The sequence below is a fragment of the Anoplolepis gracilipes genome, chromosome 14, assembly GCF_047496725.1.
Source record: "Anoplolepis gracilipes chromosome 14, ASM4749672v1, whole genome shotgun sequence".
In the NCBI taxonomy this organism is placed as follows: Eukaryota; Metazoa; Arthropoda; class Insecta; order Hymenoptera; family Formicidae; genus Anoplolepis; species Anoplolepis gracilipes.
Window position 1 is genome coordinate 4,885,273 of NC_132983.1, and position 23,064 is coordinate 4,908,336.

A 23,064-nucleotide genomic window follows, 5' to 3' on the forward strand; every position below is an offset into this window, starting at 1 on the left:
TAAACTTCAAAATGTTATTTTGTAGGTAGTATCTTTAAGATGTTGTTTACAGCTATCTTTGAAATGTAAATTACTGTTTAATCTATAATCGCTTAACCTCGTTAGGAAATGTCAGAATGCATATTGCAAATGTTCTTTTTCTATATTTATTGTATTTCAAGTACGCTGCTTGTTGTTATACGGACTACAAAAGAATTTCTTAGCAATTACTTCGAATGTAAAGGGTGAAAATTACCAAACTATGTTTTTTAAAATCGGAAAATTTTAATAATATAATAACGTGCGTCTCTCTCTGTGTGTATATAAATGAGAAAATTGTGCGAATATTTATATATATATATATATATATATATATATATATATATATAAAACAAGACAAAAGCAATTTTATATCGTATTTTAAACGATTCATTTGAGAAACTCGACAATGTACATACATCAACATTTTCTTTAAAGTGCATGGAACTCACGTCTGAATTGACAGTAGACAGAAAGTGGGCGGCCACGTGTTCCGGAAGTATGTTCGCGAGCAGTTTCTGGTTGTAGGCTTTCAAGTGTTCCATTTCCTCCTTCTCCTCGGTCGCTTGCAACTTCCACAGGAAGTCTAATCTGTATTGATACAGTATATACGTTAATTTTCTTTTACACTACGAGTTGAAAATGTTCGTGATTCTTTCCTGTCAAATTCGATATTGGCATTTTTTTTAGAATTTTCGACTTATAACAAAACTTTGCATTTTCTTTTAATACGTCAATAATTCTTAATAGATTGTTCATTAATTACATAATTATGTTTTGTAAACATAAATTTATATTCACGAAATATTCCGCACAGAGATAATAAATTTATTATCTCTGTGTGGATGTAGCTTCTTGTCTCGACTATAAAATTATTCCGCGGGAATCAATGCACAGGAGAATTGTCGCGAACACGAAGCTTCTCGTCAGAAATTCCACAAAGGCCTTAAAAGCTAATAGCGTACAGCTACGAGATATATATCTACGAGCTGACTCTGCTTAAGTTTCGAGGCTATTGTTCTGTACTGATGAAGGAAGCGTGTACGAATGTCGGACCTGTAAGTCGCTTCTGTGTGTTGAGAATGTGCCACTAAGCAGGCCATGAAGAAAACCACCAAAACGCCCGCCAACCATCTTCCAGCCGGCTCGACGTCGACCTCATTTAGTGCCTGGTTAATGCTGACCCCGAGATAAAAAATCACGACGATACTCAATACGGTTACTTTAAAGACCAACGTTAGGATCTGGTACACTGCGCACGTCACCATCACAAGCATCACCAGAACCGGAAACATCTGTAATCATTTACGGTTGCGAGGTATATTAGTCGTGCGTTATCATTTTGTCAAGATTGCTCTTTAAAAGATATTTTTATTAATAACTCCTTTTTTTAAGTTACATTCTTTTAACCACTGGATACAAAAATTTAATATTAATTAAACGGGAATTAAAATTTTATTATTAAAAGATGATTATTTTTCGTTTCGCTTTTTTTTTTTTCATCAATTAATGGAAACAACGTTGATCTCTTTGGATATTATTTTCACAAAATAATAAAATAAATAAAATATTATTCGTATTCTCTTGTATGACTTCGGACAACAACTGCTTTTTTTTAAGTTACATTCTTTTAACCACTGGATACAAAAATTTAATATTAATTAAACGGGAATTAAAATTTTATTATTAAAAGATGATTATTTTTCGTTTTGCTTTTTTTTTCATCAATTAATGGGAACAACGTTAATCTCTTTGGATATTATTTTCAAAAAATAATAAAATAAAATATTATTCGTATTCTCTTGTATGACTTCGGAAAACAAATGTCGCGCCTTTCGTTGATTTACATTACACTTACGTCGCAGAAAAGGATATAGTAACATATGCTGACGCTCTTCGTCGGTATTCTCTGTACTGTAGAATTCTCGTCTAGCCATTCTGCTGCGAAATGCGAAGCGTTATTGCTGGTGCAAGCCTTACTTCCTTCTAGCGTGATCTGCGAGAGAAAACAGCACGAACCGCCGTTATTTACCGCTAGTTTATTGCGTGAATGCGGATCGTTCGATCGCTGAAAGGCGTATATCTAGCGTACGATTGACGTTTTTTCCGCCCATCCGTGATTTAAACGTTTGCGGCATTATTATTATTCTATGACATTTATGATTAATTTCTGTATCGACACTCGCAATTTATCGCCGAAAGTTTTAACGGCGGCGAACTCTAATTTATGTCGCGCTATAATTTCAACATAACGACTTTTCCGAAACGAGAGCGACTCGGGATCGATTGTCGGATTGAAAATACATACAGAAACACAGAAAAAGAGCATGCTGGAAACTACGCGAATCACTTGATAAATCCACCACAAATTTGTTCTCTTTATATATCTGTTATTATGATTTGTATATAGAGCCCTTGACATTATTATTAATTTATTTTACGTAATAAATCATTTTTCTAATACTATTGTATAATATTTCACACAAAAATAATGAAAAGAGACAGTTGGGAGAGGGATGGCAAAACGCAAACAATAGTCATGTATGGTAATTTATGTATATATACGCGCATCGATCACTTACCAACGGCGACAATACCGTGATGAACGTCAGAAAAACGACGATGGACGCGATGCTTTGCGCGATCGTACGATTCTCGAAGATCTGTATGGCTGCGCTTCTCACCCATTGCGGTACTCTCTGTAAAACGCGCACAGTTATCCTCTTCTATTGGATTAATTAAATCCAATAGATAGGAAATGATCTCCGGAATCATCGAGAGATCGCAGGGAGAAGGGGAGGTAGGAAAAGATAGGCTATTATTGGAATGGTTTTGACAGTGAAGCCGCTTCGTCAAGGTTAAGAGGAAGTGGCACTTTTCCAGAGTGTCTTGTCATCGACCCGAGGTGATACGTGATGTATCACGCGATTTAAATATCTCGCTTGTATATTAATAGAAGTATATATATATATATATTGTTCTGGTGTTATAATTGAGAGGAAAAATAATTTTTATGAAGCAAAGTTTTGCTACATCTGAAAGATATCGCGGAAAGTTTTTTACGTATCTTTAATAAACTTACCTCGTTTTTTTCCGCTAATAAGACGGCATTGACCAAGGCTATCACCAGTATGCTAATCGCGGTGCAGACGTAAAAGTATACGCTCCTACAAAGATAAAGCCAGTTTTATACATATATATTTATATATAGATATATAAAGCGCAATTTTTCTGAGCTTTTCTTTTTGCGAGAGACACTCTTCGATTGTCAAGTAGATTGCGTTATCAAATTTATATGAGTTACGTTAAATTACGCGTAATTTTTTTCAAAAATATTTAACAATATTTACGTATATTTGAAATAAAAAATAGGAGCTCAAATCTCTCTCAGTTTATATATGAAATCAATCTAAATCCTCTAAAATTCCACGTTGAAAATTATAAACGTAAGAAATATGAGGTTAAAAATGAGAATAAAATTTTAAAATGGCATTTTCAAATTTATATGAGTTACGTTAAATTACGCGTAATTTTTTTTCAAAAATATTTAACAATATTTACGTATAAAAAAATAGGAGCTCAAATCTCTCTCATTTTATGTATATGAAATCAATCTAAATCCTCTAAAATTCCACGTTGAAAATTAGAAACGTAAGAAATATGAGGCTAAAAATGAGAATAAAATTTTAAAATGGCATTTTCAAATTTATATGAGTTACGTTAAATTACGCGTAATTTTTTTTCAAAAATATTTAACAATATTTACGTATAAAAAATAGGAGCTCAAATCTCTCTCATTTTATGTATATGAAATCAATCTAAATCCTCTAAAATTTCACGTTGAAAATTAGAAACGTAAGAAATATGAGGCTAAAAATGAGAATAAAATTTTGCAATGACGTAATAGTATCGCAGCTGTTGAAACATGTATTTCGTGAATTAATATACGAATCGAATAAAATGATTAAAGTAATTTACCGTGATGCACATCAATGAAGTTTAAAGAATAACATGTTCATTCATTTTATATTACATTAAATTTTCGTAGCGGTTAAATATACATATGTATATTAGCTATCGTACGATAGTCGGCGTGTTTGTTTTCTGCGATGTGTAGCTATTGTTTACATTTTACATGTTGCCGCTTTGTTGTTATTCGCATGAGGCTTGAGTGGGAAGGCAGCAGCGTAAAACACAAGTCGCCCTATGTGTCATCGCAGTATTCTTTGAATCGCAACCGGGAAATCACGTCAATCACGATCATTCAATAATGGTTACTATAATTAATAAAACGGACAACTATTCTAGAATGGCATGAAAGCATGTGTGAGAAGACTTGATACAGATCCATTGTTGATCAGGAGCATAGTGAAGGTATCGCGCGGCACGCGTGATATAGTTATACAAGGTAGGATTTATTAACCACGTGTACTTACCCGGTGAGGGTGATGGCTATTGCGACCACAACGACCATGTAGACGAAACCGGAGCACACGAAATAAGCTGAGAGCATCCTGTCCCTCTCGCGCGAATACTGCAACAGGTAATTAAAGCAATTGCAATATCCCGCATTGTTTTCGTTTGTGTTGTCGAGAGTGTTTATCGTTAACGCATTGCATTTATTTTATTTAGCCGTTGTTTTTCCTATCGTAAACAATTGGTTTGAAATTTTTTTTTCAACGCGATAGAACGCAGCATGTCGTTGCAAATCGATTGCGAGACGCTATTAAATCATGCGGAAGCCGGATAATCCAAATACCCGGTTAGCGAATTAACCAAAATTTAATTAAATTTAAACGGACTTCTGTTAAGCACAGATTACTACGCCGATTGGTTAAATTTAATTGTGTACGCAGTATGAACATATAATTACAACTCGTATTTTGCGTGTTACTTAAATTAATTATACGAACTCTCGAAATAAAATGAATGAAATATTATAATTTTCTTCTAAGCATTTTTTTAAATTCTATAAAAATCATAATGCATACTATATATTTTATAAAGTTCTTTTTCCACTGATAATTCGATAATAATTCTAATAAATATTATTGCGTTAGTTATCTCAAAGTTTTACGATAAATCGATTTTATTATATAAGATGTGAGATTGTAAAAAATGTAATTAGACAAAGTGACAAAATTATATTTTTACAATTCGATGTATCCTTGAATAATTCGGAGATTATTTTTACATTTTCTCTTTAATTTTTATTACCTTCTCCTCGACATCCGGTCTTCGAAACTTTAATATAAAGGGCGTACAATGCTCCGCTCTTAATCGATCTATGCTTCTAGCATCGATTGCTCGCATTAGATATTCATTCACTTCATCTTCGGGATCCTTTTCGCCCTCGATGATTTCAGCAAACCCTAATCTACTAAAATAATGATAAACACGGTTATCCAGAATAACGAAAATAAGATAACGTGTTGTACTTATAATTTATTTGATGACTTATAGTTTATTCACGATGTTAATTATTCTATATTTGTAACATTTATTACAGATTAATTGCGTTATTTTTATCAATTTATTGGTATAATATTTTTTATTTGTTATATTATTTTTTTTAGAGAACGAATAACATATGAATAATTTATTTTACAGTTGTTATAAATTAAAAAAAAAATAATAAAATAGTTATATATGATTGTTTTTTTATTATCACAGAATTAAGAGCAATGTTTCGTCGTCTTACAATTTTGGCGAATTCTCGGAAATTATTTAGGTAATGGGACCGAAAATCGTCGTCTATGACGCTACACATAAAGGGCTAAGAGATTAGGCAGCAATAATTGAGAAGCTCTTACTTGGTTTGTTTTCCGTGTTGCGAACCGTGACCCATAACCCTCATCTCTTTGGACACATTACCATTCGCTGGAAAGTTCTTTCGCATCCCGGAACTAGTTATATTGTCCTTGAACGTATCTCCAGGGACAATTAAGTACGTTCTGATGTTGTGGTCCTTTAAATACGCGTTTCTCTCGCCCCCGCGGCCTTCCTCGACTTCGTAATATCCGCCCAAGCAATCTAAAGTCTCTTTCGTGATGTGCACACGTCTGCGAAACACCATACCTTCCATCTAATATATTAGCATCGTTGATATAACGACACTTGTTACCGATGTTAATGAGATTGTCTCTCCACAGGCATTTTATATATATATATATATATGTTTTTTTTTTTTTTTGCGAGCATACTTTTTTTTATTAGTTAAATAAACTTGACAAAAAGGGTGAAGTTTTATACAAAGTGTTTGATTTCATGAGTAAGACACGTAAAATTGTCCGCGGTAAGACCGACGTAATTTATGGTCGTCGCTGGAGCTTTGAAGAAAACGAGTCAGTTGAGGGCCGACGTATCTCGAAGAAAATTGCTTGTACTCACCCAGGTATCCCTCCGCTTTCCATGTAATTGGCTAGGGTCACGTCGTTGCTCCAAACATCGAACTGCCATTTTCTCAGACCGAGAACCCCGCAATGAACCCGGCCCGTGTGGATGCCAACTCTCATATTCACGTTTACGGCCATTACTTCGCGAACCAATCTACCAAGAGATATGAACGCGTGAATTTATATTGTTTCTTCCTTGTCGTCATTAGACGGAAAAAATGCTCGGATAACCGAGGCGGTCGTAGCATTGAAATAAAAACGAACTTTTATCATTAAAAGCGTAGCCCGGAGAATGTTCTTTCGATGCTCCAACTATCGGATAAGTTGAAGTATTTTCATTATTGACGAAACGAAAAGAGGAAATATACTTATATATATATATAGACGCGTAAATATCGATTCTCCTTCGAGACACAGTTGACCGACATTCAATTATAATGATTGTTCTTCATTATTGATCTCTTTTCATGTGTGATTTCTCATTTTTATCGCACATTTTTATTCGTACATTGATTCTCTGTCGCGGTTTCTCGCGCGAGAGAATAAGGCACCGTCAAGTTTGACGAAGGGTTAACGCAAGATTAAAATTGGAATTTAAACGCGTACGCTCGCCGGCAATTTATCCGCGATTCAGTGACCCGTGGAAAGAGCAGGAGGGCCTTTCATGGTGACTCGTATTTCAATGTAGCGGCCTCAATCGCGAATGCCATATACTATGCTCTCCAAGGAAATCTTCTCTTTGACGATGAATCGCGTTTTATGAAAACACGAATGAAACGAATGCGGGACATGTAGGATACAGCTGCGGTCGTTTTCGCGGATACAAACGAAAGCATCACTTATTGCTCGTATGTTCCTTTGATCCGTTTAGTTTCGCTTTCGGGCAGCTTTCGATATTCTATCTTCCACTATTTCTATCTTGCGTTTCTCCTTTTTATATAATACTAAGCGTACTAACATGTGGAATATTTTGCGAACCTTTGACGTTGCTGATGAGACTTCTGTGATATGTGTGTTATTTTGTTATTTTTATTTTTATCACTTCAAATGTAGGTACACATTTTGAACCTTGATAAAGCTATTATGCTTTAGTTATTTTTTTATATACGTCATATATGTCGTTTGCACAAACCGGATATAAATACAACATGTGTTTAGGCAAGAAATTATATATGATAAAGGTTTAATGAAGCCTACATATAAGAGTAACATAAAAGAAACATGAATGACTTACGTTATTGCATCGATCATGTCCAATCCCATCTCTACACAACAGTGAGCATGATCAGGTCGTGGTTCCGGAAGTCCGGAAACGCAATAATAGCAGTCTCCGAGAAGCTTTATCCTGAGGCAGTGGTGCTCAGCGGCTAGCCTGTCAAACCTACGGAATATTTTCGAATAATGTAACGTCATGATTTATTTAAATGTAATAATATCGAAGAAATTCTTAACTTGATCGAGCGAAAAATTCTCGAAGAAATCGAGGGAGAGAGAGAGAGAGAGAGAGAGAGAGAGAGAGAAAAATCTTTTTTGCAAAAATATTATGTAACAATGTAACTTTTGCGGTCAAACTCTTGCGAAAGCCACGTTCGTAACAACGCACTGTGTGTACAAAAATATCTACTATTTTTCCTCACGTACTCTTTATGTTTTATGTAACTATTGCAATATATTTTTCTAACGTAATTTTATATGAAAGCATAATATCTTGCAATTTTCATTAATATCAAAATTTTGTTTAAGTTTTCCTTTTAATTTATAATTAAATTTCCAACTGTTTATTTTCAGTTTCATTATTATTATATCTTTCTTAACATTGATTAACTCAATGTATAAAGGCGATTGAATAGAATACGATGAAATAAATACGGCTAAACTAAATTAATTCGAGACGATAGTTAAAAATAGCACATCAACAAAAGGAAAGGCCCTAACAGCCGGGAGATAATCGGTTTATTCAGATTAGATATTCAGTAACGTCGCACTCCGTGCGGCGCATATTATACGAAATTAATTCAGGGCGCCGGAAGGGTGATATTAATATTTCACGCGCGGCAAATCTGCGTAACACATAGGGTATGTATTATGTTAGACTAGTTTAATATGATATACATATACACAAAATAACAGTCTCGATAGAGCTATGTATGGAGTTGCGATGCGAATATGGCAATTAAATAATTTAATTATTAACCTATTATCGCATAAATCTTTGAAAATTAAATCGATAATAAGGTTTTTTACTTCAACATTAATACTGGAATATTATGCGCATTACTCGTGATTTATTCATGATACAAATTTATGAAAGATATATTAGCTACAGATTATTTGTAAGATATTATTACTAAAAGCATAAAAGGTGTATGCTTTTAGCAAATATGTTTTGCATAAAAAAAAATATTTACAAATAATTAGTTTGCCGATTTTTCACTATTTAATATAATCTATATACTATTACTGTTTAATATAATCCAAAAATCTATACACAATATGTATTGCAATTATTTTTTAATAATGCCAGAATGAGAAAAATTTTATTTCACATTCTTCATGGAAATTCGACATTATTTAGTGTGTGTGAAATTTGTGTTTTATTTCATGGAACTTATTCATTGTTGAGAGTTTTGGTTTTATTTTTAATAATTCTAAAGTTCTTGATATATAGATTAAACAAATCCTTCTGATAATTAAATAAAAAAAAAAAAAAATAGCTCCACAAACTGAGACGCCAAATTCATACTGCGTCTCACTTTGTTCGCTAATGATTTTTTTTATCATTTCTTACTAGATTTTAAGCCCTTGAGAGTTACAATAATTCTACAAGAAGTTTTATGTGTAAAAATTATTAAAATATTGAACAAAATAGCCCGAGATGTCAGACGTATAAGTAATTTAGATGAGACGCTCGTATCTCTCTTTGTTTATATTAAATTAATTATGCATATTATAAAGATGATAAATTATGTATTTGTTCTATTGTTTGTTGATGATTATATATTTACTACTCATCTGATGGATATTTACATATATTATTACATATTACATATATTATAATATTACATATATTAAGTCTTTTTTGCACTTTTACTTTCTCATAAAAAATAAATTTGTTTAACACATTTTCCCTTTTATCTTTTTCCAACTCTTCTAACAGTTTAACCAGGCATTTATATGTCACTGGAGAGTTCTTTCAACAGCAGTAGCATTCATCTCACCCACAATATACACGATATTATAACTTCTACATGTAAGTTTATATATATACATATATTTTTTTCTTTTTCTTTTATATAATATAAAATAGAAAAAAAAGCGGAAACTTTCTTTCTATGACTGCTGAGTCTATAATTAATTAGATATGTATGTCATATTAAATCTTTATGTTACGAGTTAATTTAGATTAAATATCAATCGGACGAGTTACGATTGAATAATAGTAAATATCATTATATTTAAATATCGTTACGAATGCATGATTGAAAAATATTTATTAATAATATGATAAAAATTATTTCCAAAATTACAATAACAGTTAAACAGTATTTTTTGCCTATATTTTTCGGTAATTTTTATTTTTGCTTTATTTTCATGATAAGCAATATAAATAACTGTTATATACCGATGCATTAACTGTTACATCCTAAAAAGTGTATAGAATTTATTTTTAAGTTTCATAAAATGCAGTTTAATAAAAAGTAGACAATTTTATTACTATCAAATACTAACAATAAGTGTAAATGGTATGTGCGAAACTAACGTCTCACTTTGTAGAAACTTATTAATTGTTGAGAGTTCTAGCTTTATTTTTTAATAGTTCTAGCTCTTTCTATTTTTCCGAGAAAAAATAACTTGGAACAAACTGACAATGAGACACCAAGTTTAGGCTGCGTCCTACTTTGTCTCTGACGATTTTTTGCCAGACTTGAGAGTTTTACAATGTTTGTGTGAAAAGTCCTATGCATAAAGATGATTAGAATATGAATAAAACAAATTAGATCGCCCGAGACACCGGACGTATAGTGAGGTGAGACGCTGGTCGTATTTTGATGGTACTATCGACTTTAAATGAGATTTCGTGTTATACATCTGTCCTTTCAGACCAGGTTTATTTTATTTAATAAATATTCTAATAATTGATACGCATAGAGTTCTTGCTAGAAATTAAAATTAATTGTGGAATAACATGAAATCTTATTTAAAATATAATTTTAATGCGTCATAAATCTTGAATTATACATCATTCTATAACAATTGCATATATTAAGATTTCTTCTGATTTCATAAATTTTCTTTTCAGCTCCAGTGACATTTAAAAGAAATATAGCGAGATAAATGAAACGTTAAATTAAACAATGATTTCTAACTTATTTAACTTGATATCAATTTATTTTTCTTTTCTCCCTTGGAATATTGATCTCTTGAGTTTTGTAAATATTCTTATTCTTCCGGTTCACAGAATCCTCTCTTTATATCCGCGGATATAAATCTCCTTTGCAATCTTACAGACAAATTGTATCTTTGTTGAATATCACTTTGACACGCGTTTGCGTTTCGCAAACTACATACAAGTCACGTTATTGTAATCTTCAAATCGAATTACGTAACGTCGCCATGAAAGTTCCTTTGACTCGACTATTTCCACCTACACCAGAGAAATCTGATATATGTCGAGCTCTATAAATTGTATATACATATAAAATAACATTTCTAAATTTGCGATTAACGTGTTATTCATAGAATAATATTTTACATATATTATGTTTTCAAGATTAGTTTTTAGATAAAAGATTTTAAGCACAACTTTTTTCCCCTCATTTCACTTGATAAATCTGTCTCATATTTGTATCAAGAATTTCTCGACATCCTTGATACTCCCCAAGTTTCCCTCATCGAATCATATTCCTCATGTCCGACGAGCCCTCGGAAAGGCTTCGACAGCTTTCGATTTCGCGTCCCTAGTGACTTTTCGGGTCAATAGGGTCTACTTATCCTAGTACCAAGAGGGATTTGCTAAAAGGTCATAAAGGCGGCTTTTATGTATCAGTATAGTCGAGATCACTTTGTGAGCTTCTGCGAATGCAACGTTTTCAGTCCCACAAGAAAAGACAAAATTACCTCTTAAAAAGAATGTTTGGAGGATAAAATGAACATAAAAGTACGAGTAAAAAACGGTGTGTGTGTGTGAAGCTGGCGTCTCACTTCGTGAAAACTCATTAATTGTTTAGATTTCTCGCCATACTTTTTAATAATTCTAGAATTGTTGACAGGTTGAACAAATATTTCTGGTCATTAAATAAACAAAATTGCCCGAAACAAACTGAGCCATATAAAATAAAAACAATTGTTGTAGCTGTAAAAATAAAATAAAAAAAAATTCTCGAAACATTAAACTTCACGTTGCGTCTCACTTTATCCGTCATTGATTTTTTTTAACATTTCTTGCTAAATTTTAAATGTTTTTCACAATAGTTTTACAAAAAGTTCTAGGCGTCAAAATTATTCGAATATTAAATTGCCAAATTAAACACTGGTTATATTTCGATAGTTCTCGATTTTAAATGAGATTTTGTGTTATTCCGCAATCATTTTTAATTTCTAGCGCGAGAATCTTATGTGTAAAAATTATTAGAAAATTATTATTTATTAAACAAATTAGATCGCCCTATTTTTTATAACAGTTTTTCTTACCGTGCGAAAAGTTCGTTGAGCAATCTGACAAGTTCTTCGGCAGTGCATTGATCGGAAAGCGAAGTAAATCCACAAATATCGGCGAATAAAATGCTGAAATATTTATGAAACTAAGTAAATATTTAAAGTCAGTTATTATTTTATGGTTAGATTTGTTTCTCTCGGAATAATTTCTGGGCGAACAAAAAATTTTTGATAATTAATTTCAACTCCAACAAGTTTTTTAAACAGAGTTATAGAAAAATATAAATTTGAAGAGAAAAGTAAGGACTAATAATGAAAAATTGTCGCAAGCACGGAAACTTATTAAAGTTAAATGAATGTGACGTTTACTCTTTACAAATTCGCTGGTTAAGTTAAATCGATCCGAGCTTGATCCGTGCCAGATATGAAAGTTTGGTGTTACATCTCGACCCGTTACAAATCGATCTAGAATTCTCTCTACGGCAACTGTGCACACTTAAATCGGATGTATCGATATAACGCATTAAATTTTCATTTTGCAGTTAATAGGTATAATTGCGTGATCAAATAATTATGCGTGTCATTTCTATTTTGACATAGGATTACGGTAATAATTGTATAATATGATGTTATAATATTGATATAAATTGTAATAAAAAATCTCTTTAAACTTTAAAGCAAAACTGAATCTCATTTGCGAAATATTAAAGTGTCATTTTTAAATGACATATAAATTTTTTAAAGCGCATATTTTAAGTGGTTATTATTTGATGTGACGTACCTGACGTTCTCGTGTCTTTGAATATAAATTTTGTGAAACATCGTATCCTTTGGTTTTCCGGCTATATCGGCTTTCATTTCCATGGCGACGTGTCTAGGTAATACGCTGAGCAGAAGCCTTTCCTGGAAAATAAATTAATGTTATAATGAAATATTTGATTTTGATATATAATTTAAAAACAAGATTATTACAAGTTTATAATGAGATATATAACAAAGTGGAATATATATAATAAAAATATGAATTAGGATATAAAAATTCAATTACAAAAGCGTGTTATATTGTATATTGAATACAATTATAATATAATTATAACAAGCACGAATTTTTAAATCTTAATACAAACTTGAAATATTAGAATAATTAAATTAGGTTTTTTATCTATCCTTACTTGCGATAGTTTTGTTAATTTAATTAAATAATAATTTTACGTTTTATTAGATTTCTTGGTATTATATTATAAATTACTTCACTTATGTGATAATGGATTGATTGTAACTATCATTAAGTTAGTCCTTGGGAAGGATTCTCTCGAGCAATCTGTAGCAAGGATTATAATGGATAGGCCAAGGTATGGGGGGGACATACGGGTTAATACAGTCTTAAGAGCTAAAGTGCATTACTCAGATAACCATCCAAGATATACATACACACTTATTGCGTGTATATATATATGTATAGATACATCTTATCTTAATAATATATATATATATATATATATATATATATATATATATAATGTATTAGAATATTTCTCCAATATAGTTGAGTATTCTTCAAACATTTAGATAATTTGTTTTCTAATAAAATTGTAAGAGGCATTTTTGGAAAATTACATGCGATTGTAAAAGGAAGCAAACTAAATTCTTACGTTGTGATTTAATAATAAAATTCTGGTATTTATTTAAATGCAATTCTACGTCTTCAGGTTTGAGATATAACGCTTAACATTTTGGGAATGTGCGGAATTATTTAATCACGTCTAAAGCTACGGAAATATTTATTCACGTGAAATTGTTTAGGTAGCAACATTTCGTTTTTCCATCAAATATCGTTGAAAAGGGTACGGCAACGCGAGTTAGTTGCGTGTGACTATGTGGGTGTTCCCACGATCGAAATAGAAATCGTATGGCGAAATGATATCGCGAATCGAAACGGAAGAACAAGCTTTACGATAGCCGGTAATCTTCGCTATTCCGCAGGGATCATGTATATTGAACTAACACGGGTATCACTGTATGGGTAAGCAATATTGCGCGGTGCTGTGTTCGACACGTGGAGCTCGTCAATATCGTGGGAACTTCTCAAGTGCGGGTGAAGTCGACGACAAGCGTTCGACAAGCTTCACGTTGATGGTCGATACGTGTCGGACATAGCTGATGTGCACTTTTACAATCGCGATGTGTACGCTCGCATGATGCAAAATACAAACGCGATTCCATGTCGATCTTACTGTATAAACCGTCCCGAGATTATCGCTTTCATCGAGACTACTGTTTATTTCAATGCTACTAACGATATGTCGACGAGTTATTAAAACAATTCGAAATTTAAAATATTTGACGATCAAATATTAAAAATAGAAAAAGATCTTATTTAGGAGTATTTTTTTTTTTTTTTTTTTTTTTAATTAAGTGGAGTAAATGGATTCTATAATAATTTAATAGAATTTTTATTTAAAAATTTTTCGTGGAAAACTTATTTTTAATTCTAGAAATGGGTTATTTTCTCGCGGGCTATTTCTTCTCTTCTAAAATTAATCTCACTAATATCATTGGACAAGAAATGATAGGAATATAGGAGCGCGTCTCGGTTCACATTGTCCGTCGTTAAATGAGCATACATGTTTGATGTTGTCGCATATATTGAGTGATTGTGAGCGATCGACGAGCAGACGCGAATAATAGCCGATGGATATCGCGACACCTCACAGATTTCTGATTAAAGCCGGCCCATCGTAATCATGAGCGATGTGCGATAAGACACTAGCTTTAATAGATTCTCACTGCTTTCTAATAATTATTCGGTTGTCAGTTATTCTTCTGTTCTTGCGTTGTTTGAAATAAATTGACATAATTCCGATTATCTATCTATCGTGATATTTTAAATAAGCGTAAATATACATCTTGAAAAATGAATTTTATTTAGTAACTCTTATATATATATATATATGTGTGTGTGCAAATTGCAAGATTTTTAATGTATACGTTATATCAGAATGCATTTCACGACAAAATAAATGAAAATATAATAAATATAAAACAGAAATTCAAATAATAAATATTAGCAGGATATATATATATATATATATATATATATATATATATATATGTAAATTGCAAGATTTTTAATGTATAAGTTATATCAGAATGCATTTCACGACAAAATAAATGAAAATATAATAAATATAAAACAGAAATTCAAATAATAAATATTAGCAGGATATATATATATGTAAATTGCAAGATTTTTAATGTATAAGTTATATCAGAATGCATTTCACGACAAAATAAATGAAAATATAATAAATATAAAACAGAAATTCAAATAATAAATATTAGCAGGATATATATATATATATATATATAAATAAATGGCGATCAAAAATAAATTGGTAATAAAGTTTATGTTCTCTGTTCATTATTTGGTTATCGATATGAAATATTATTACTTTGAAATGTGATTGATTGTTTTTTTTTAAATTTATTTAAATAAAAAAAAGAGAAACATGTATGCGCATTTTAATATACAACGCATTAAATATACATTGAAAAAAATAGTTAATGAATAGTCGGTCTGTTTTATTGAAGTCTTATGCAAATAACTCGTTCATTATTTTTCGATTGCTGGACAACACGTTCACGCAAAATAGATTTACCGGCTTTGTTGGCCAACCAACACGTGTCCGAAGCGGATTCACGTGCCTTTGAATACACACACGCAATATTGTTTTAATACGCGCGTGTACAAGCTTCTATTAGCAATAGTGAAGTACAGGGGACGCGCGCGATTACCGAGTTGGCGATATTGTAAAATAATTAACAATTACGCTGCAATATCGTTCAATGAGCTGTAGCAAAATGAAGTTTTCACAAAAATCAATAACAATAATACGCGCACTCGTTCAACCGAGGATCGAACAAAGTCCTATTCAGGGCTGCAGTTTGATTCAGTGCATTACTATTCTTGAAACCACCTCTTTTTGCGAAACAATAATAATTCTATAGAACGTTGCTTCTCGTCAATTTGCCGTTGATTGTTCGCACGAGAGAAACAATTCACGAAAAATATACTCGCGCAAATTATTTCTTTTCATTTCTTAAGCAGAAATACAGACATACATTGAACATTGTACGTTCAACTATAACGCATTGCCAAGATATATTTTTTTATATATTTAAAAATGATATAAAGTTCAATCGTCACATCCGCTTCGTGTTAAAAAAAAAATTCATATTTAATATCATATTATATATTATTAGTAATCTTAATATTCGAGAACAATATAAAACTTTACATGATGCAAGATTATTTGTAAAATAAAATTTCATGACATATAAAACTTGATTGCATACTTGATTACGTATACTTATTAAAAAATTTGCAGAGAGAATGATTATTATTGTCTGAGAGTAAATTCTGTACGTATACTCGCTAAGTCGTTTATGAAATGTTTTGTCAGCGAATTCTTTTAGATTTCCGAATAAAAGCCAAAATCGAACCGCTCGCTCGTTGCTTCTACATCCTTTGTGCGAGAGAGATTTTTAAACACATGTCCGACAACGAGATAGACGCCAATCACAAATTTGCATCACCGCGTTTTCATCTTCGAGTTGATTGAATTCGTGTCGTATATTGTGCCGTTGAATATCTGATGTATTTTAATCGATCTTCGTGTTCGTTCGTTGTAGATTTTCAGCTCATTCGCCGAAAGCGTTTAAAAAGTAATCCACCCGAAATCTCACTGTACTTTTTTTAAAGCCCTCTTTACTTAACATTTTTCAATATAGAAATTAAAAACATATTTTGCATCACTTCAAGAAGATTGTCACAATAAAAATAAATTTTCTTCTAGGTTTTTCGCTATCTATTAATGCTTTTTATTAATACAAATTAAATTTGACGAAAAACAATTTTAATAGAATTTGACAAGATACGGCATAATATTTTCATTTCTTATTTTTTAATTGTGTAAATTTTTTACAAATAAATTATATCAATGTAATGCAGAGAGTACTTAAGGTAATTAAATTTCATAATTTAATTTATTTTATAATTTTTACTAATAATTACTGACTTCATTTAATTAATATTTCTTTCAAAATGTGTGTCATGCATTTTTTTTACATTTATCAAAATAATTATAATAATAAAAAGATATATGTGACGGATTATTCTCGTGATTAAAATTTCTTCAAAATTTTTCTTATTTAAATTTATAAAAGAGTTATTATTATGCGTTAATTATTCTTGTAATTAAGGATTCTTGAGTATGCTTTCTAATTAAAATGCTCAGGCAGTTTCTAAATAGAACGTATGGATCTTCAGATAGTCGCTCACGTTGCGGTTTACATGAACATTTGATGGCATTATTAATAATTGATAAAGACATCAAATATTGGAGATTCCAGTAGGGATGACGTCCCAGAGGAATAAGATAATAATTGCTATTTGCGTGACACGGCTTTATCGATGTCAATTAAAAGGACCTGTCGTTTAAATAGATTTTACGGTTATTATTATTTATTATCACGATATTTCTGTAACATGTAATAATTTCTTTACCGTTAATAGAAAATTATGATATTTAAGTCAGCCGCAAGTATCTTTTCATAATTTATAAAACCTATTATAGGAACAGTTCATTGAAACGAATTTACAATTGAAGCCATATTGAAGTCTTTTATACTGAGAGATATCTTAATATAAATAACGTAATGTCTCTCGACAAGAGATACATTATTTTCTCCAGCTACATAGAAAATTAGATTTTCCAGGATCAATCTCTACGTGATTATGATTTTATTTGTTTTGTTCTTCGTATTGATAAATAAACTTTATTGTTGAGCTTTCGATAAACTTTTTCATTTTCTTCTTCAGAGATTCTTAGAAATTTTATGAAATTTTTTTTTGCTCTTATAGCTTTTAATTTTTCTCAGCTTCATTAATAATATATCATACTTTCCACAGAGTACTTAACTTTATTTTGAATTATGTTTATTACACATGGGCGCATTTATATTTTTTTTTTTGTAATGTAACTTTGATAACATTTCTGAATTTTTTCTTGAATAAAATTCTACATTACAAGGTTAATTGTTTCGAAAATTATAAACATTATAATTGATTTTTTTTTATCATCACATTTATATTATTGAAATTACATTTTTTTACTTTTATTTTTTAAATCTTTTTATATCTATACTGAACTGAAAATGTAAGTTGACATGTATTTATATATGAGTTTTTTGTAAATACAACAACATACCTGTTGCTGATTCTCCCGCTGTGTGGTCAGACGTGCTTCAACGCATTGTCGGGTTTCGAGGAATGCCTGTCTTTGCGCCAATTCCCGAGGGTGATGTGTTAGTGCGCCAGCCACATTTGTTCCACCTACTACCACGATTGAACTCAACAACTGAAATAGAAATAAAATTTTGCGATTAGATCGAATTCCATTTTTCTAGTGTCTCAGGATATTCTCGAAATGTATTTAATTTAATTAATTCCTTAGTGCAGTTTATAAAATTAGAATTTAATCTTTACACACACACACACACACGCCCGCACACATCCTAAATAAAAAGAGACATTGATATAATTCATTTTTAAAATAAATTATGTATATGTTTTAAAGCCTGTTATAGTTGTTAGATATTAATATTAGATGCCTAAACATTAAAAGCACTTAGCATTAGTATTTATTTCTGAAAAAACTTATTATTAAAATTAGCATTAGTATTTATTTTTGAAAAGATTTATTATTAACTTATTAATAAAAACAAATTATTCTTACAATTAGTGAAAATTTTAGAAGAGACATTGCTTTTAATTCGATAGAGAATTCGAATGAGAGTGCCTTGTGGAAACTATAACGAGGGTCACATATATATTTGACTGGAAAAGGCATGTTCCTCTACCTACCCCGTTCAATCGCGCGTATCTTATCCGATCCGTAATTGGGGTCGCAATCTGTGGCAGTATGATGGATTCCTTGCCAATTTCAACGGGTATCTTCGAAGACATCGTTATATACGGAGATAAATGCACTATTATAGCGAGGTATTACACACAATTATAGGAAATCAGATACTATTTCATGCCAATTAAATGCGAAGGAAACAATTTACAGCGCTGCTCTGTCAGATCAATTTACACACAATAATCATATAAAAACTATTGATATAATCTCTCTCTCTCGTGATAATTATTAAAATATAAATTACCTTAAGATTTTTGCGAGAGATACATACATGTATATATTTTATTATAATCTATTTTTAAAAGTCTAAAAAAACTTAAAGACTATGAAAAAAGCTCGGTAACGTAAAAAATTATATGCATTCTTTTCATATAAAAATAACTGTATTAGAAAGTAAAAATATTTTCTTTTATTTTTATAGGTTTTTTTATCATGAGTGGTACGTTTCAACCTTTTTTTTTTCAATTACTTGTTTATTTAATCAACAATATTATATGCGGCTTTGCTTTTTGTTAATTTTATCGAGTAACGTGCAATTTTCTTCTCTTAGACTTTGTTGTACGAGTTTCGTGAAAGCGTTCTGTAACTTGCAAAGTAACCAACCTGATTATATGTCATGAAAAACATCTCGCTTGTCAGACTTACTTTTTAGATCCTTCTATGAAATTCGATCTTTATTAGAATAAACAATATGTTGATGCGCATCTCTCTCTCTCTCTCTCTCTCTCTCATAGATTTACATGTATAAGGGTAACTTACATTAGCTCATCTTTCTGACATGCAATATTCAACAGAGCTTTGTAGAATTCTCCTTCAAATTCGCAACGATCCTATTTGCCGCGAATAACGTAAGAGAGCCGCGAATCTCCCGAGACCTATGTAATCCTCTAAATAATTAAGCCCTCTCACAAAGCCGATCTCCGTACGTACTCCCAGAATCTTAACTGACAGGAAGCAAAGTATCGTCTGTTATTAGCCAAAACTAGCTAGGTCGCGCATTTGCATACTATTGTACTAAAATATGAATTGTGCAAAAATAAATCGGAAGAAATAATATTTACATTAATTTCCAAAATTCTGAGTGCGAAATAAAATTAAAATCGGATAAGTAAGTTTTATGTTTTCTTATATAAATATGCATAATTTTTTTTCAGATGCACACCAGAAAAGTATAAATACTAATCAAAATTAAAATATTAATTGTTTTTGACAGATTAAAAACACAAATATAATAAAAAAGATTATTCCAGATTTTTAATCTTATAGTATACTTTTATATCACACGATATTATTACTCGAAATCTATATGTGTTTATGTATCTATATGGAAATGTCTATTAAAAATTTTTTTTTTTTTTTTCGGAAAACATGTCACAACGGTTTTATCGGATCGTGCAGAGAACTGCCATTCTAAAAATACCGCCGAAAAAAGTAGCTTATAAAAATAAATAACTTAAAGGTTCCGAGGTGACGATCCCACAGGTGGTTGCGAATAAATTTGTCCAAGATTACAAGTACAGTTATACAGCCACCTGAAGCAATTTCGTGCAGAATCCAGTGATCCCCTTTGAAAGTCCACGTAGAACTATCTATCTACGAGAGGTCGACCGACCCTTCGTAGATAGGTAGTTGTTCAACCTTCTACCTAAGATAGATCAAAGAGCCGCGCAAAAGGTACAAACCACCATACAAGGTGTCCCGATAATAACCCATCGATACTCGAGTTTCATTAGACGAGAAGTTTGTACATAACACGAGCCTGTGTGTGCATCGTTGTGCATCGCAACAACGTCTACGAAACTCCGTAAACTCAATGAGTAGTCCCTTTGACAGAACCGGACCCTTTGTCGCAAAATTTTCTTGTTCGTCCAAGGACACAATTTAGTGTTACATTGTTTTGCGATAGTTTAACTATTAACTATGTAATCACATCTTTCGATATGCCACAGTTAATGTATTAATGTCTTTAAAGGAAACTTAGAAATTTCTACATTACGCAAAATAAGATTATGTAATATGTTTAATATTTTATTCGGACGTTTAAAAATAAGAAATAAATTTACGAAAGAAATTTAAAAGATATCTATTTTTATTAGTATTAAATATTATATATATATATAAATATAATTTTTTGTTAAAGAGCGAAAAAAAATATTTAGACGTGCAGTTTTCAGTTTATTCACTTTTTAATATTAATCAAATTATATTATCATTATCTGTTTTAAATGCAATTAGCTCTTAATATTACTCCAGCTGTATTTTTATCATTTGTAAGATACACACTATAAATTAATTAGTATGTTCACAATGTCTAAATTAAAAAAAAATAAGTTTTTTGTGATTTTATCATTTACCGAACACCAGATCTTATGGCAAGCAAAGAGCAATCGACAGGGACTCAATATTTTTCAGATATCATTTGCTAAAGAGACGAAAGACGAGTTTGCTGGGCGTTTGTTAAAACATTCCGATAACAAGTTTCTTTGGAAGCCAAATATACGGAGAGGTTCCAGGTAATAAATATTGTCAAACTTATTTAAATATTGACCAATTTGATGGGCAAATAAGTTTCGACTTTTGCTAACCGGAAGCAGTCTTTTAACGTCGAGATATCTCTACTGATTCCGAGATACCGGTCATCGATTTTCGTTGTCGTAAAGCCACCGCCCTCTTAAATACTTGACTGGCATGGCGTGAAAAAGAAAGCGAGGGTCGTCGCTAATCCTCCTCCATTTCACATTGCTTATTGGATCGTGTAACATGAGCATGTTGGGGCTAGGGATCTAAAAATAAGGATGGTATCAATCGGCAGCTGAACCTTCGGTGGCTGACATATTTATCGGGAATGAAATACTTGTCCCTATCATTTCCTACAGGCGAAAACTTCCTGCACGTGTTGATAATTATATCATAAATGTAGATACGCTATATCATTACATACCGCCTCTTGTCGCTGATCGGAATTCATTTGTCACTATCACGGCTATTTGAAATAATTCGGTTTGAGGCTAAACTGATCGGCGTGGATGTTTCACATGCGTGGAGATTTTTATTTTATAATTTTTATACACAAGTCTGCCTTTTGTGTATCGGATTCAATTTAGCTTCAGCCCTTTGGCCTTTGTTCGATGCCGATGTAGAATACATATGCACACGAATCTCACAATCGACGAATGTTGTTTCCGCGATTCCATACGTGTATGTACGTGCGTTACTTTGTCAATCCATCGATGTTATTCACTATTCGCTTGCAATTGCGAATGCACCACACGTGTTGTATGCAGCCGCATATGTACGTGCAATATACACTCGGCGTGTTTGCGCCTCGTATCGTGTGTCCGTAAGTTTACAGACTTTGGTGAAATTATTGTATTTTTTATCGTTGCTTTAACTTATATCAATCAGATTAAATCGTATAATCGGAATTGAATGGCTTATATAATAAAAAGCAAAATGTATAACTGACTTTAATCTACTTATTATTCGTGGATAAACTTGATCTTATAATATTTTCCAGTTAATTTTTCGCATCTTTCTATCGTCAAGATTAATTTATTTTTTTATCTCTATTACAGTGTTTTTTTCTCCCGCCTTTTCTTTGTCTGTAATAGATCCTTTCCTCTTTTCTTTGGCTCTTTTCTTTCTTTAAGAGTGAAGATTAATAAAAATCCTTATCTATTATTCTAATTTTCTTTTCTTTTATACAAAACTGCGATTGTATAAAATATATATATATATATATATATATAAAAAAGCTAAAACTCGTGACGGATGGAATTCTTTTAATTTCATACATTTATGCGGATTTACAGAAACATACATATATGTCGCATCACTCGTCGAGTCTTCTTATTAGACAGTTAATCCTCATCTCTTTTGAGTTTGCTCTAATCCAGTATTAGACATTCTTTTTTATCACGTTCCTTCTTCCTTCTATCTTCAAATTCGTGGCTTATAGGTAATCCGATATCAAAGCTCTTCTTAGCGATTTCATTCTCCATCCTCGTTCTATG

The 23,064-nt window shown here is 31.4% G+C and overlaps 2 protein-coding genes across 5 annotated transcripts in view; one reads left to right on the forward strand and one right to left on the reverse strand.

Moving 5' to 3' along the window:
* Window positions 1–23,064, reverse strand: part of LOC140673062 (adenylate cyclase type 5) — a 96,480-nt gene that overhangs the window by 8,668 nt on the left and 64,748 nt on the right. For 2 of the 3 annotated variants that reach the window (XM_072905661.1, XM_072905659.1), the window contains 13 exons: window positions 18,338–18,487; window positions 12,850–12,971; window positions 12,105–12,197; window positions 7,648–7,794; window positions 6,409–6,567; window positions 5,832–6,080; window positions 5,236–5,398; window positions 4,455–4,552; window positions 3,101–3,185; window positions 2,601–2,717; window positions 1,877–2,014; window positions 1,075–1,313; window positions 471–609 (listed from right to left, as the gene is read on the reverse strand). In XM_072905661.1, the coding sequence (XP_072761762.1) occupies window positions 471–609; window positions 1,075–1,313; window positions 1,877–2,014; window positions 2,601–2,717; window positions 3,101–3,185; window positions 4,455–4,552; window positions 5,236–5,398; window positions 5,832–6,080; window positions 6,409–6,567; window positions 7,648–7,794; window positions 12,105–12,197; window positions 12,850–12,971; window positions 18,338–18,487 (1,899 nt within the window). The remainder of the gene's footprint in view (window positions 1–470; window positions 610–1,074; window positions 1,314–1,876; window positions 2,015–2,600; window positions 2,718–3,100; window positions 3,186–4,454; window positions 4,553–5,235; window positions 5,399–5,831; window positions 6,081–6,408; window positions 6,568–7,647; window positions 7,795–12,104; window positions 12,198–12,849; window positions 12,972–18,337; window positions 18,488–23,064) is intronic. The other variant, XM_072905660.1, reaches the window with a different exon arrangement.
* LOC140673067 (uncharacterized) overlaps window positions 9,556–23,064 on the forward strand; it is a 90,097-nt gene continuing 76,588 nt past the window's right edge. The window contains exons 1-2 of one of the 2 annotated variants that reach the window (XM_072905685.1): window positions 20,366–20,725; window positions 21,464–21,564. The gene's annotated coding sequence lies outside the window, so the exon portion shown is untranslated. Of the gene's footprint in view, window positions 9,664–20,365; window positions 20,726–21,463; window positions 21,565–23,064 lie in introns of those variants that run through there. The other variant, XM_072905684.1, reaches the window with a different exon arrangement.